At 48.5% G+C, this 16616-nt stretch overlaps 1 protein-coding gene across 1 annotated transcript in view; it reads left to right on the forward strand.

Annotated features, from left to right (window-relative positions):
• Nucleotides 1-16616, forward strand: part of Pax5 (paired box 5) — a 165591-nt gene that overhangs the window by 80389 nt on the left and 68586 nt on the right. Inside the window, exon 7 of the mRNA XM_050155905.1 lies at nucleotides 11387-11516. Coding sequence (XP_050011862.1) covers nucleotides 11387-11516 — 130 coding nt within the window. The remainder of the gene's footprint in view (nucleotides 1-11386; nucleotides 11517-16616) is intronic.

Genomic DNA, 16616 nt, shown 5'->3' on the forward strand with positions numbered 1-16616 from the left:
CTTTTCTTTACTGTCAACTCAGATGAAATTTGGGCTTCTCCAGAATGGCTGAAACCTAAGGCCAGCCAGCATCTCCTTCCATCAGCTTCTAGTAAAGTCAGGGTGTCACCTTCGGTAAAGAACACAGAACAGAGCCCACAAGCTGACGGGTAGGTGCCCAGCTTGGCCTTAACGATGCTAAGGATACCACGCCCTTCCTTTCTCTATTGTTTCCCATGGGTGTGAAGATTAATTGTTAATGTTGACATGCGATCTGAGCATGTCCATCCTTTGAATTTATCACGTAGGAGCTTTCTGTGGCAGAAGGCTTGCTTCAACACTAAGCATCACAAACAAATCATACACAAGCTTCAATAGTCAAAGGGAGAATATGGGGGAGGGCGGATGCTAAAGAGATACCTCAGTGGTTAAGAGGGCTTGCTGCTCTTGCAGAGGACCTGAGTTTGTTTCCAGCACCCACATGGTAGCTCATAGCCTTCTGTAACTTCAGTTCCAGGGCTTCTAATGCCCTCTTCTGCCCTCTGAAGGCACTGCATGTACCCGGTGCACAGAAATTTGCACATACACAGAAACTAAGAAGAAAAGGAGAAATGGTGAAGTTAATGAAGTCTGTGACTGGGCCAATCTGAGGGCATTTTATTTTTTAAAAACATTTAAAATTGTAGTATTTGTTATGCTTGTGTGTGAGGGGGGATGTGTTTCCCTGAGTGCATTGCCCATGGAGGCCACAAGAGGGCACTGGATTCCCTGGAGCTTGGGTTATATTTCTTAGTGAGTATCTCACCACAGGGGCTGGAATTGGGTCCTGAGAACAGAACTCTGGTCCTCTGCAAGAGCAGTCTGTACTCTGAAGCACAAAGCAGCCCCTCCACCCCAGTCTGGTAGTATTTTCCAGAAGATGTCATTATTGAGCGAGGATCTGAGGGGCAGAGGGAGTGGGCACCGAGGCGGGAGGTTTAGTTAGCAATAGGTTAAAGATGCTGAAGACTGTGAGAAGCTACACCTGGCCTTGCAGCTGCCCCCCACCCCTTGCCCAGGGCAGGAGCGCTTCACCGCAAGGCAATCGAGAAACAGAGAAATGAACATAGACTCGGGAATCAGCACATGCATTTGCCCCTGCTCTGCATGTTCCTCAGCCTCAGTGTTCTCATCTGTGACGTGACAGGGCTAAGGACAGTGACCGGGGGTTGGTCATGGCGGCGTTCATTCTCTTGCACTTTTTTTTTCTTTTTTATTTGCTGATGGGGGCTGGTTTTCACACATTCATGGTGCTTGGCACCTGTACCTCGTGCTCACCATATGTAAGGGGCTTTGCGATCCCCTGCGGGATTGTTCGGAGGATTAACCGAATCAATACCTTTTAACCTGCAGCAGTCCCCTGTGTGTAGGAAGCACGCGGAACATGCACGCGATTTCCAGTTTTTAAGGTGCGTTAGGATTTCTTTGAGTTCTAGCAGAATCCTCTAAACCATAGAACGTGGATCTGTGTTCATGGATTTCTTAGTCTTCTTTTTCTGGAAGTTCCATTGCAGTTTCTGTTTGGCCTAGGGAATCTTTAGTGACAAAGAGGCCATTCTCTTCAGGAGCCCTGTGTTTGCCTTTGCAGAGAATTGCCTGTTAGCGAGTCCTTTCTGACAGGGACAGAAGGGGCAGGGAAGTGGCCTTTTGGCTTAAGGGAAGGGTGGGAAGAATAGGCGTGGTTCTACTCTGCTCTGCTAGTGGAGGGGGTCAGAAGAAGGGGTCTGCCCCGCCCCGCCCAACCCTTCCCTCTCCACCCCACCCCTACCGCATCCAGGGGCCCCACCTGTACCCTGTCCCTGCTCTATCTGATAATTCTCTCTTCGAAGGGCAGTGGTCCGTTATCTTCTTGGGTTCCCAGGAAAACCTCCCTCTCCTCCTCACAGCTGGACAGTATGAAAGAAGGCGAACTGTGGGCATCTTGGGGTGGCTCCTCTCCTCCCGTGATGAAAAGGGTCCCCCTTTTTTCACCCCATACTCAGGCATCTTGGTAGATAAGAATCCCACATTTCCTTGAGAAGAGTGACCCTCCCAGCTTATTGCTAGCTTTAAAGCAGGATGGGACAGCCATGGGGAAAAGCTGTGGAATTTGGCTGCATAAGACGGAGCTTTGTTTCTGGAACTTTCCTTCCTTCTACACATCAGGACCTGAACTGATTGATCATCTGGAGCAGGCCCAAGCCTCACAGGAGTCTTCCTCCCCTACCCTCAGGCCTCAGCCCTGCATGCACTCACCCTTCCGGTGGCCCCAGACATGGGCACCAGTTCTCAAAAGGCCCCAAGGTTCAGATCTTTGTCAGGACAATGAGGGTGTCCTTGTGGGGAGGGGCCTTCCAGTTTGTGTCTGGGGACACATGCGAGCTTGCTGATACCACACTGGTTGGCAGGGGTCGGGGGTAGGGGGTGGGGAGGGGATGCTTATTTGTTTTATGGCACATACACAATCACTTCCGGTTCATGGCCTCTGAGAGCAACATGAGGAGCCAGGAAATGAGGACCCCAGAATCCAAAGCAAGTGCCCCAGCCACAGAAAGGGTGCAGAAGGGGTGGCAGAGCCCCTGGAGCCCTGTATGGAATCAGATAGGAAAATGCCAGCTTGGAAAACTCAGGGGACATTTGATGGCGGTGGAGTAGAGAAAGCTCACCAGAGGCCTCCAGGGAAGTCTGAGCACTGCTCCCAAGGCTGATTCTGTGGCAGGCAGTAGAGTTGACCTTCAGGAAGTGCTGAATTCCTTGTCACTGAGACACATATTTGGTCAGCTCTGAACACCAGATAGAGGCTGGCGTCTTGTTTGGGCCCTGAGCCTTGAGGCTCACCTAAGGCCTACCAGAGACTAGAGAAAGGTTTCTTCATTTCTCTTTGCTGAAAGTTTCCCTGGGACAGAAGACATGCCCCTCTGTCCTTTCTGGAATGTCTCTGCTTTGCCCATCCCACCCGGAAGCTTTTTGGGGTGCTCTGCTCTGGGGCTGCAGACAGAAAGAAGATACGCCATCCAACTTTGCATGTGCCTCCTTGGAAGCCCTTTGTTACGCTGAGAATCGTTTTGACCCAGACACGGCCACCGTCCTAGAGAGACAGCAGATACAGTCTCTGCCAGTCCTGTCCCTTATTCTGCTAGAGCTGAAAGACCTTCGTCATCGCTTGTCCCCTCCTTACACTGTGAAGCCCCTCAGACACCACTGGCAGAGCTCAGCCAGGCACCTACCTGTCCCTGTCCTCTTGGTTCCAGGCCTTTGTGTCACCGCTGTTTTGAGCTGGGTCGGGAGCTGCTGCTACAAAGATAAGGGAGACTCGGTCACTCCTTTAGAAGCTGACACTCTCGCTGCAGGATGGGGACCTTGAGTAGTTAAGACTGCAGTGGTAACATGGCTTGGTAGAGATCTGCACACTGGCGTGTTTTGGGGGCATAGAGGAGGGAAATCAGGAGGCTTTCCAGGATCCTTGACAATTCCTGCCTCAAGCAGATAGTAGTAGCTGTACTTTGTAGACGACAGATACTATTACTAGTGTCATTCATACAATAAACAGTCTACAATAAACAAAAAGTTTATTTTCAAATTTTGCTTCATTTAATTTGGTTAGTGGAGACAGAATGCTAAAGCCTGTTGGTTTGCAGTTGTTATTTTGAAAACAAATGTAACCTTTTGTTTTGAGATCACTGTAGATGAATGTAGAGTAATGCAGAGGAATCACATGCCTCTTTCACCCAGTTTCCCACAGTGACCTCAGAGCTAGGCATGGTGACTGGCAGCCGTACCCCCAACACTTATGGAGTCCCCCATCCCCTCTGCGCCTCCACTTCTTAGCAGTTTCATTGAAGTATTTTCCACCCTAACATTTTGGTGTTTTTCAAGTTCGTTGTTGTTCTTGTCTGTTTGTTTTTAAACATGCCTGGCCATGGGTAGTGGAAGGAAAGGAAAGGAAAGGAAAGGAAAGGAAAGGAAAGGAAAGGAAAGGAAAGGAAAGGAAAGGAAAGGAAAGGAAAGGAAAGGAGAAAGAAAAAAGAGAATAGAAAAAGATTTGCCCTCCAGTTCTTGCGCTCTTAGCATTCCCTCTTCTGTGTTTTCGTGGCCTTCCAAAATTGTTGACAAATCTCCAAATTCCAGATAAGAAAAGGAGCTGAGAACAGGAAGCGTGTGACCATTTTCACGTTTCACTTCATGAACTTGGGTGAGACCTAGCGCTGGCCTGTGTCTAGGGCAATGGCTACGTATGAGTGAAGTCTTTTTCTGCTCCGTCTCTGCCTCTGGGCTGAAGGACTGCTGGCGTGAGCAGGCATGAGGACACCCGGGCTCCCTCCTGAGCTGCTCTTCCTCATCTGCCCACACCCCAGGGTCCCAGCGAGATAGTGGACCTGCAGGATGTGGCAGAGAAGGTACCAGGCAGGAGGAAGGTGTGAGGTCTCCTTTCTCCAGAATGGTTTGGAATGCACAGTCCCTGAAGGCAGAGGCTGGAGTAGGGATGCAGTAGGCTGGAGAAGCAGAGCAGGCACGGGGAGAGGGGGCAGAGAACAAACTCCTGGCTCTTCTTGGCCTCTTGGATGCTCTCATTATGGCACAGTACTCGAGGGCTGTTGGTGAGATTACTTCTTCCTTGCTGAGACCAGATACCTGGAAACAGCCCGTTAAGGGGGGTGGGCTTATTTTGCTTGGGTTCTGAGGGATGCAGTCTGTCCTGGAAACTAGAGAGTGGTGGCAGAAGGATGAGGAGACTGACTGCACAGCATCTCTTGTCGGGATGCAGAGGCATGAATGCGGTGCGCAGTCCCTGCTTGACAGTGCCCCACTTCACCATTAAGACTTGAAACAAATCTTTCAAAGATTCTTCTAAAGATGTTGAGCAGAGTGCAACCATCTCATTTATCATACCTGAAAAGTTAGCAATTCCTTGATGTTTTCAAGCACGAGTTTCCCATTTTATGGCATGATTTTTTTAGTACATGTTTTACAGTTTGCCTGAATCAGGGTACCCACTGAATGGATTGACATATTTCCAAGTCCCTGTTAGCTTGGTGGCCTCCTTGCCTCTCTTTTCTCACCTTGGAATTCACTTCATGAAGATGGAAGTGGTACTTTGTCTTGTGGGCCAGTGATAACGGGCAGAGAGTTATCAGCATTAGAAAGGGATTCGAGGTCATAGAGTGAACAGCCCCAGATGGAAGTCTCTAGAAGCCCCAAGAGGTGTTCTTAGGGGAAGAACCCTTACTTCCCCAGTCTCTGTCCTCAGGCCAGGCCCTGAGGACTCTCCCCCTCTTCACTAGCCTCGAGCCTCCTCTGGGTAGGGGCGGAGGTGAGGAAGTGTCTGGTCCTTCAGACAGACACCTAAACACTACCATGGGGAGTGGGGGAAAAAAAGGAAAGGAAGGAAGGGGTGGGTGTCCTGGTTCTGACTGGGCTCCCAAGGGCTGTCCGAGGCCGTGGCACCCCATCACGGAAGTCCCCCGTCCAGGGCTGGCTGAGTGGCACCCTGAACGCTCATGCCCGTGCTGTGGCCCTCTTCTCACTTCCTTCTTTCTCACGTGTCTGTTTCTTCTCTCCTCCATGCTATGGCAGTGGTGCCCGGTGCTGATGAGACAATACTTGGTGCAGCCCCAGGCAGTGCTTTTCCAGGTAATTTCCTAGGGACCCAAATGACATCCGTGCACACTCTCTTGGGACACGTGCCTCAGAGTCTGTGGCTAGGACTCCTCAACCGCTCAGTACCTGTCTCCAGGTTGCTTTCCCTCTCCCATCCGTCAGATTTTCATGAGCTTCCTGAAGGCAGGCAGCCAGGATTTAAAACGAAAATAGCGTTTCACCCTGTCTCACTTGCATAGCCTTTCCCCCTAGAATGGGTCCAGGAGAGACTAAGCCGGGACAAGAGTTCCTTGTGATAACTTCAAGCTCCATTTCTGTCTCCCACTGGGCCAAGATTTCGAATGACAGAGAAACATGAAGCGCGCCCACTCCTCTGATTCTCGGACTTCAGACATCAGAGAAGGCAGCTCTGAGTGTCTTTGTAACTCTGGTGTTTAAGAGAGGGTGCGGCCCACCACGAACTGAAGTCTACTCTCTGTCAAGGAGGGTACACAGTCTGAACTGGTGGGCACGGCCTCTGGGGCCTTGGGGGTGTCTGTGGCTGCAGGCAGAGGGGTTTAGTTCTGTTATTTGTGCGGGACTGGGCAGTCTGGGAGCTGCTGGCCTCCGTTACTGTTTGTTTCTGGGTCATGGAGGAGGACGGCAGCAGGGGCTCCCAGGAGAGGGAGCGGGAACCTGACGTGACAGCTTCAGACAGACTTTGCAGGGCTCAGAGAAGGGGAGAGTGGGAAACACAGCTGGGTTCTGTGACTGGGGGTGACTGGGATGGGCTGAGGAGCCCAGGAGTGTGGGTGTATCAACACACAGTGTGTGTCTGTTTGCACCCTCCACATTCACATCCCATTGGCTTGCCCTCGGCTTCCCGAGTAACAGAGAAATGGAAGAAGACAGACATTTCTACCAGGAACGGGGCACCAGGAGCCCTCTCTCGTCTCTGGCTCATCTTTACACCTCTCTCGTCTTCTTTTTTTTACAAGAGTCTATCTCTCCTAGGCCCCATTTTTCACAGAGGACTTGTCTGAGGTGATCTGAAGTCCGTCTGAGGGAGTCCAAATGGACTGTAGTGAAAAGGGGAGGCTGTTGTTCCAGGGCCCAGCAGTGGTGTGGGTCTGCTGGCTGAACCCCGAGTTTGACTGAGCTTCCAGCTGGCCCAAGCTAAAGGGGACACACAGTGGGTTTCTAATGTGCTAGTTGTTTGGTCAGAGGCAAATGAACAACTCAGCATGGGAAATAACCTTTTCCCCAGGGAGTTAAGGGAGGGAAGGACAAGGAATTTGAATATTCTAATGGGCAGTGTCTCCAGAGGTTAAAAAAATACCTTTGCATGACCCTTTTCTTTTATTGTCTTTAATAAGTGTGCTTCTCCAATGACTTTGACCAACACTGGACAGGGACCCAGCTTTCCCATCACCTGGCCTGATGAGGCGTACGAGCGGGAGGAGGCAGGGCTACCGTGTCACTTGGAGCTCCTGTTTGAAAACTTTCTAGTTAATTCTTTTTTTTTTTTTTTTTTTTTTTTTTTTTTTTTTTTTTTTTGTTTATACGTTATTTATGTATGTCGCGTTTGCTCTCTTCACCTTTTNTTTTTTTTTTTTTTTTTTTTTTTCTGCTTGTTGAGACAGGATCTCACTGTGTAGCCCCAGCTAGCCTGGAACTCTGGATCTCCCTGCCTCATGGGTGCTAAGGTTATTAGCATGGACTGCCATTCCTGGCCAACAGTAAATTCTTGAGATCTGTAGTTTATGTCATGTGGATGAACAATTTATTCATTCATTAATTTATTCATTCATTCAGTGCACACTTGCGGGGAGGCTGTAGGGAGGCCCTGTGTTCTGAAAGGAGAGAGACAAATAGCTGTTATCTATGGAGGCGTTATGACAGAGTCATGCAAGAAGCCACAGCAGAGCGAGGAAGCAGAGGAGTGATGATTTCGTGGGCGGGTATAGAACCAGGGATGGCTTCACCAAGGAGGTCAGATTTGAGCTGGGTCTATGGACAGCGTAGGAGCTCTTTTCATACGGAGATGGCCCCTCCAGACAGAGACAGATAGGAGCCTGGAATGTTGGAAGCCCAACCTGTGAAAGCCCTGGAGATGAGAGAGAACACCACAGGCAGTTCCGAGGATAGACTGGAGGAACAACTGAGCGCCCCCATAAAAGATAGTAGCCTGCTCCCAGAGGAGCAGAGGAAGAATTGTCAAATCCCAGCAACAGCACTGGGCCCCTGCTGGGTGGAGACAGAGCTGCTAAAGCCTCCTTTGTGAGAACCACCGCCCACAAGCCTGAACTCTTCAGTGAGGTTCTTTCTCTTTGCCTCCTGAAATGCTTTAGTGACCGGCATAGGGAGCCTTCGCCACATGCCGAAAGTTACCTAGTCTCGCGAACCCAACAGTTAGGAGCGATTCTGTGCACTCACGCTGTCTGACACGGAACAAAATCAATTATTGGTTTCCACCTGGAAACTTAAATACATGAAGAGACAGGAAATCCCCATCAGCCACACTTTTGCAAATGGCTCTGTCTCCTTGGGGGAAACCTATGCTCTCCCGCATAGCCTCAGCTGCCATCCATGTCTGCAGATAGAGTCCTGGAGACTGTGGCCAGGGAAGGTGTGGGGGCTGTGCTGACAATTGACTGGATGCTGAGGGCCTGGAGGAGCTGCTCCTTATTTAGCTTTCTTTCCACGGAAGAGATCCATGGTAGTCCATTTCCAGCCGGCCTACCTTCATGTCCGCTCCCTCAGCCAGTGCCCCATTCCTGTCTGGCTCCCTCCTTCCCTTGCCTCTCAGCTCTGCTCAGTTGTTCCATTTCAAGGGATGGAGCTCGCTCAGCCCACCCCCAGAAACCTTTCCTGACCTCACCCCACCCCACGAGAATGAACAGCCGGGTGCTTTCCTCCCTCTTGGATGGACTTTCTGAGGCTCTGCATCTTTCTCCGGGAGCTTGTGGAGGGTCTCTTCTGCCTCGCGCACCCGCATGCACGCAACAGGGCCCAGCACGGGTGAAGCAAACATACACTCACTGTGCTCCGGCATCCAGGGAAACACAGAAGGAGGAACTAGGACCCATGTCCAGGCATCCAGGAGCTCTAAAAGGTACCACCTCAAAAGAGACGCCCCCTAGAGGCATGGCCGTGCACTGCAGGAGGTAGCTGCCTCTGGGGAGCTTTTATCTCAGAAGCATTCTAGGGCGTGAGCCACAGTTCCACCTTACAGGAAGGGAATCTGGACTGCGACCTTTCCCCAACAGCTCCCTGCTGCATGGAATGCAGAAATGCTCTTCAAATGCTGCTGTTTCTAACTCGCAGCAGGAAACGGATTTTCCCCTCTACCCACTCATAAGTGAACCATGATTTACAAAATAGGGGTTAACTTTTCTAGGTGTGAAAGCCTTGGTCTCTGTTCTATGCCTTCTAATTCCGCTACCAGTGAGCTGGGGATATAGCTCAGCCGGTAGAGCACCTGCCTGGCATGCATGAAGCTCTAAGTTCAATCCCCAGCACAGCAGGAAATTGAGTGTTATGATCCATGCTCGCTATCCTGGCCCTGGGGAGCTGAATGTAGGAGGTCATTCTCAGCTACTTAGTAAGTTTAGGCTAGCCTAGGCTACATGAAACCCTGTCTCAAAACAACCCCCAAAATAGCAACAAGAACCAGCTAAAAGAAAACAAAACAAAAAAGAAACTCCACTTTAAGTAGTTGGAACCAACTGTTTGATTGCATCACTGTTACAGGTTGGATCTCACAGTTAGAGAACCATTAGGGTAGCTGTCAAGATGCTGGGGTGAGAGGGACCCATGTTTGAATCCTGGGGCCGAGGTGCTGTTTGGCTCTAAGTTCATCATGTTTCTTCTGGAATCGACGTCTCAAGCTTTTGCACTGAGAAGTGGAATAACACAGCCTCCTTCATGGGCAGAACTTGGCTTGAGATGGAAGGCACAGGTGAAGTCCCTGACATGGCATTCTCCGGAAGCTGGGAAGGGCTCCCTGAGCAGCATTACTGCCGGCTGAGGCTGAGGGCTGCGGGCTGCAGTGGAGCTGGGAGGGACCGCAGGCGCTGGGGTCCCGAGGTGTGGCCATTGAGGACAGCTCAGAGAGCCCCCGGGGCTGGTCAATCATCTTCCAGAAGAGGCTGATTCCAAAACATGTAGCAAAGAATCCCTAGGCCCATAGCAGGCCCGGCTACTCCATGGAGAAGCCAGGCTGGGGCCCGGGTCTATGTGCACCAGGGACCACTAGAAATCTGCAGTAATTAACATGGTGTATTATTGGCACCAGGAGAGATAAATAGACCAATGAAACAGGATCCAGGCTGGAAGCCGTCTGTGCATATACGGAACCTTGATATATAGGTAAGGAGATGTACAAATCAGCAGGAAGAGATGGACTCTTTAATAACCAGCAATGGGCAACGGGTTATCCATTCAGAAATGGGGAGAAGGGAGAGATTAGATCTTTATACCAGGCACAAAAAATCAATCCCAGGTGGATTAGAGACCTAAATGCAAAAGGCAAAGGCACCTGATCGGGCCAGCTTCAGGTCCTGCCCAAACTCCCCAGGCACAAACATGGCCTCATGGGATGGAGAATGAGGCCTTGGGAAGGGGCACGGGGATGCTCATACAGATTGACCAGTCACAGTGAAGACAGGAGCGGGTCTTAGCTATCTTCCCGTCCCACCTCAGTGCCTCCTCCTCCTCTGGAAGGTCTTCTTCTGGGGACCATTCCTCAGGGCACGTGTGTCCCGCTCCACCCGCTGGCCCTGCCAAGTGGTGCCACAGGAATAGCAACCATCATTATCCCAAGTCGCAGGCTCTCAGCCTCCTCACCCACCTGCTACTGTCCCCGCCTGCCAAGTAGGTCATCTTGAACAGACAGGATGTGACCGCCGTTAGCAAGCCCAGGCTCCAGAGAAGCCCCCGGCCAAAACTTGGGACACACAACCGAAATCTTTGTCCTTCAATGTTTGTAGTGGGATTTGGAAGGGGCGCGGAGACATGTCGTTTATGATTATAGTGCCGCCCTTCCTTGAGTGAGAAGGTCCAGGCTGGTATTTTTTTTTTCTGCCTTCCCTGAAAGCCATTCTGCAATGGCTTCAATGTCAAGGAGATGGCTCATCACAGGCTTAGATTTCATGAGTGACTTAAAGAAATGGACACGACTCTGCCCAGCACATCTGGTTGTCGTGGGTTTGATAAATCTGACATCTGTGCCTGGAACGTTTAGCACACAAGTGTTCACAGACTTCCAGGATCCAAAAGTCACTCGTCAAACTGTGGCTCTATGGGCTGAATTAGGGCTGGAACTTCTCATCAGCTAGCCCCTGGATCGGGAGTCTCTCTGATCTTCTGAGGACCCAGCCCTCTTTCTCTTGGACTCCAGTTTGTCCATCTATGAAATGGGTCTGGATTGGGTGATTCCTCAAACTCCTTCTTAACGCTTGTTTCTGGGGTCCCACCCTATGGTCTGAGAGCCCCTAAACCAGAAACCAGGCTGCCCCTGCCCTTGGCAAGTACACTCTTATTCCTGCCATGCTTGCTCTGACGCCCTCCCTGGCCTCTGGGGCTGAGCCGGGGAATCTGTCGGTTAGATCTGACTTCTTGCGATGCTGTGTGAACTCTTGCCCATCTTTTCACCTGGGAGCAGTGGTCGGTTCTGAGACATGTGCTGCTCCGTTGAGCTGCGTCTGCCCTTTCCGCCCGGGTTTCCCGGACCTCTGTGGACAGATCATGGCCTTGCATCTGATCAGGGTGCCTCTAGGCTACATGCTGAGATGTCTGCTTCCTCTTTCAGACCACAGAGTATTCAGCCATGGCCTCGCTGGCTGGAGGCCTGGACGACATGAAAGCTAACTTGACAAGCCCCACCCCTGCTGACATCGGAAGCAGCGTGCCAGGCCCGCAGTCCTACCCCATTGTTACAGGTGAGCATACCTGGATGGGAATTTGGGAGGGAAAGGGAAGGAGAGAGAGAGAGAGAGAGAGAGAGAGAGAGAGAGAGAGAGAGAGAGAGAGAGAGAGAGAGATATGATTTGAAAGTAGAAAGGGATTGCCGGATGGTAGTGGCATACGTCTTTAATCCCAGCACTCAGGAGGCCGAGGCAGGCGGATCTCCATGAGTTCAAGGCCAGCCTGGTCTACAAGAGCTAGTTCCAGGATAGACTCCAAAGCCACAGAGAAACCCTGTCTCAAAGAACCAAAAAAAAAAAAAAAAAAAATTAAAAAAAAAGTAGAAAGGGAGCTACATGGGGGGGCGGGGGGTGAAGGGGCCTAAAGGAAGGGGTAAGCAAGAACAAAAATGATAACAAGAAGGGGGGAAACCAGCAAATATATCATGTTCTGTCTCATATGTAGAACTTGTATTTTAAATATATATGAATATTGCATATATGTGCTTTATATACTATGTGAAAGCAGAAAGTGGATTATGTAGGAGCCATCAGAAATCGGTAAGGGGAATAAGGGAAGATGATGGGGGAAAACAGGAGCAAAGCAGAATGATATAAATGTATGAAAATATTATAAAGAAAACTATTATCTTGTATGATCACTAAAAAGTATGACAGCTGGTACATTGAGAAACCTTTAATCCCAGCATTTGGGAGGCAAAGGCCGAGTTCTGTGAGTCAAGGCCAGCTTGGTGCACATAGTTCCAGGATAGCCAGGGCAGTATAGAGAGAGCCTGTTTCAAACAAACAAGCAAATAAAACAACATAAGGATGATGAAACAGCCACGGATAGAATGTGGCCCTGCGATCAGGATCAAAATGTCTCTGGTTTCGCCAATGACAACGAACCTATTTTTATCTTAGGTAAGGGATGCAATTCCCTCAGTTTCAGTTATCACCTATTATGAGAAATGTTAATGACTACGTGAGCTATATAAAAAAGAAGCCATAGAAATGAAACAAAAAAAAAAGCAGAAGTACTTTGAAGAAAAAAGGGACTGTGGTAATGTATAATCATGATAGAGTAACATCATAATTACATGTAATTCAATTACCAAAGTAATCATTATATAGATATAATTTATTCACTGCATTACATATTGTATTAATGTAATATGTTATTATGATACAATAATTACAAATAGAATAGAATGTAAAACTCTTATTAGAAGAGTTCTGCTTAATAACATTGAAAGAAACGTTTCCTAGGGGAACTAGCAAAGACTGGGCAGACAGAAGACAGGAAGGCTTTAGGAATACACGGGCATGGTTTTGAACCCTGATTCACACTCATGAGTGAGTGTGGCTAATTTATTTCAGCTTTCAAATCAAACTTTATTCCCTTTTTACTGAAACAGATTCTTTTCTCATACAGTTTCCCCTCTCTTTAATCCTCCCAGGTCCTCCCCCATCTCTCCTCCCCTCCGATCCACTCCCTGTCTGTCTCTCATCAGAAAAGAACAGGCTTCTAAGAGATAACAATGAAACATAACAAAATAAAATATAAGATAAAGCAAAACCCATCATATCGAAATTACACAAGGCAAACCAACAGAAGGAAAAGAGCCCAACAAGAATCAGAGACACACTCGTTCACACACTCAGGAGTCCCTGAACTAACACTAAAAACCACTAACCTGAAAGCCAGAGTGTATATGCAGAGGACCCGGGGCAGACCTGTTCAGGTCTGAGTTTGTTGCTTCAGTGAGTTCATACCAGCCTTGTTCAGTTGGTTTGGAGGACCTTGTTTTCTTGACGTCCCCCAGCCCCTCTGACTCTTATACTCTTCAAAGCCTCTTCCTCGGGGTTCCCTGAGCCTTGAGGGGAGGGATTTGAAGGAGACAGTCCATTTAGAGCTGTGTGTTCCACGCGTGCTCTCCCCCTACCCCGTATGTGTGTGTCCGTGTGTGCACGCATGCACGTGTGGCCATGAGTTTCTGCATTTGTTTCCATCTGCTTCAGGAGGAAGCTGCTCTGATGACAGCTGAATAAGGCACCGATCAATGAGTATAGCAGAATATCATTATATCACTACTTTTTTTTTTTTTTGATTTTTCAAGACAAAGTTTTGCTGTAGCTTTGGAGCCTGTCCTGGAACTAGCTCTCGTAGACCAAGCTGGCCTGGAAGTCACAGAGATCTGCCTGCCTCGGCCTCCCAAGTGCTGGGATTAAAGGCGTGCACAACCACTGCCCAGCTCACTACTTTTTTTTTTTTTTTTTTTTTTTAAGATGAGTAGTATTTGTTTTACCCTAGGTCTCTGGGCTATCTAAGTCTACGGTTCTTAGTCACCCAGGCAGTGTCATGTATGAGGTCCATCTTGAAGAGCAGGCCTTGAATCAAATTAGACATTGGTTGGTTATTCCCACAAGCTTTGTGCCACCATTGCCCTGGCATATTTTGCATTCAGGACAGCACTGTAAATCAAAAGTTTTGTGGCCAGGTTGGTGTATGTATTTCTCCTGTGGTAGCCTGCAGAGTTCCTTCCCATACCAAAGACACTAGAACACAGGCATGAAGATTCTATGTTCAGCTCAACCAGATCAGCTACTCCGTGTTCAATGAGTTATGCTGGTATTGTCTTCAAAACTGGGGCCTTTGCTGTCATGTTGTGGAGAGCAACCTATAGTCTTGACAACAGCCCGAGTTGTTTGGGGATTTTCATGGGACCCCTTTCGGCCAACAACTCAACTGAATGTAACCTAATCCCAGTTCTGGAGTTTCATATGGCAACAAGAGATGGCCAGTTGTAACTCTGTCTCCCCCACCCTTTGGAGACTCATTAGGACTGGCTTTATATATTTTAAGAAGTTTCTACTGCACTATTTCCATACACCTCAAATTGCCCTCAGTTCTCTCTCCCTGCATCCCTCACTTCCTGATGCCCCAGTTCCAGTGCTGCCTGCCCCCAGTTCACCTGGAACATCTATTGTATTTCCTCCTCTCAGGGAATCTATGCGTCTACCCCTCCAGTCCCTTCCTCCATACCTAACCTTTCTGGGGCTACAGATTGTAGCTTGCTTACATTTACTTAACAGCTAATATCCACATAGAAGTGAATACATACCATATTTATATTTCTGGGTCTGGGTTACCTCACTCAGGATGATTTTTTTCCCAGTTCCATTCATTTGCCTGTAAATCTCATGATGTCAGTATTTTAACAGATGAGTCATACTCCATTGTGTAGATGTACCACATTTTCTTTATCCATTCTTCAGTTGTGGGACATCTGGGTTGTTCCCAATTTCTGGCTATTGTGAATAGAGCAGCAAAGAGCAAGAGTCTCTTTAGTAAGATGAAGCAGTCTTTGGGTGTGTACCCACAAGCGCTATAACTGTATCTTGAGGTAGATTGATTCCCATCTTTCTGAGGAATTGTCCCGCTGATTTCCATTGTGACTGGACAAGATTGCACTGGAGTGTGGGGAAATTCTTTTAACATATCTTACTCTCCATTTTCTGATTGGAAAATTGTACAGGCAAAGTAAATGCAAAACCTATTTTCCAACTTGTTTAGAGGAAGTTCCCTGAGCCCGCCAAACCTTGATCCCGCCCCTGAGGAGGGGCAAGGCAGCCCGCCAAACCTTGGCCCCTCCCTCAAGGAGGGGCAAGGTAGCCCGCCAAAACCTTGACCACTTTTCCCCCAGTCTATTTAAATTGCTTCCTGGAAAGTCCTTGTGTGGTCCCCACCCCCCATGGCGGCATCCTTGGTTTCCGTGTTCCCCTCCGGGCTACCCAAGAGGGCAGGAATCCCATCAAAACCTGGATTTGGCTTGTTGTGATTTGGCTTGATTGGGATTTTTGCGTTGGCAGAGAGCTTGTTTTAGGAAACTTCCTAACAGGAAGTTCTAGAGTTCTGTTATACAAGATTATACTTATAGTTAGTGATATTTTTTGGGGCATTTTAAGATGGATTATGTGGGAAAATCTTTGTTATTCTTAAAAAACGATGAGAGAGCTGCTACAAACTGTCCCCAGGCGGGCTGGCGGAGGGAGCCCGCCATGAGGGCGGCTACAGGAGGGCACGCTTCCTTGGCCCACGGTGGCGGCAGGTAACAGACACGTAAACACAGGAAATAGCCATAAGTATTTATTAAGGAAGGGGGAGAAAGAAAGACAGAGAAAANTGCAGCGTGCTACAGGGGCTCCCAGACCTGCAGCGTGCTACAGGGGCTCCCAGACCTGCAGCGTGCTACAGGGGCTCCCAGACCTGCAGAAGGCTGCAGGAGGGTCAGGAGTAAAAATACATGGATTGGTTTTCAGAACCCTGGACCAGACATTAGTTTGTGTTTATTTGAATTTCTTCATTTTTAAAGTCACATTATAGCACAGAAAAGGAGTATAAACATCCCTGACCAAAATTAGGGCTATGCTTAGTTTTGAAATGTCAGGGACCTTCTAGAGCAGGGCATGGGAGGGTACACCTATGGTACCCAGCACTCAGGAGGCTGAGCTGGAGGATCAGGAATTGGAGGCCAGCCTGGGCTGCATAGTAAGACCTAATTTCAAAACACAAAAGCAGACATACAAAATGGAAGGCATATTCCGATTATCAGCATAATCATTAGCTTCCTTATAAAGAAGTAATATTTAGCATAATAGAAGAACAAACCCTTCAACAATGATATATATGATCCCAGAGAATAAATTTAGCTTTAGAGCCACAGTGACAGAATAGAACAGTGGAGAGATGCTTCTTCCTAGACTGACTGTCAGAAAGGCACCTCTTACAGTAAAGCAACCCCAAGGAAAGCACAATAGACTTTAGGAAAAATTGTCAAAATGGTGCTAAATACTGGCTAAAAAAAACACTGCAGGATAGCTAGAAATGTTCTGAAATAAAGAAATAAGTATATGTTCTAGAACATTCCAGAACGTATGACAAGGTGACAAGGGGCCAGCAAGATCAGTCAGTGGGTAAAGTGCTTGCTGCCCAACACACACACACACACACACACACACACACACACACACAACCAAACAAACAAAAATAACAAATGTAATAAAATTTTAAATAAGAACAAAAACGTGTGATAATACTATAATAACTAAACCTATTGTAGAAGCTGAGGTTTC

Source organism: Alexandromys fortis, unplaced genomic scaffold, assembly GCF_014885135.2.
Source record: "Alexandromys fortis isolate MF-2015 unplaced genomic scaffold, M_Fortis_MF-2015_v1.1 scaffold_92, whole genome shotgun sequence".
Taxonomy (NCBI): domain Eukaryota; kingdom Metazoa; phylum Chordata; class Mammalia; order Rodentia; family Cricetidae; genus Alexandromys; species Alexandromys fortis.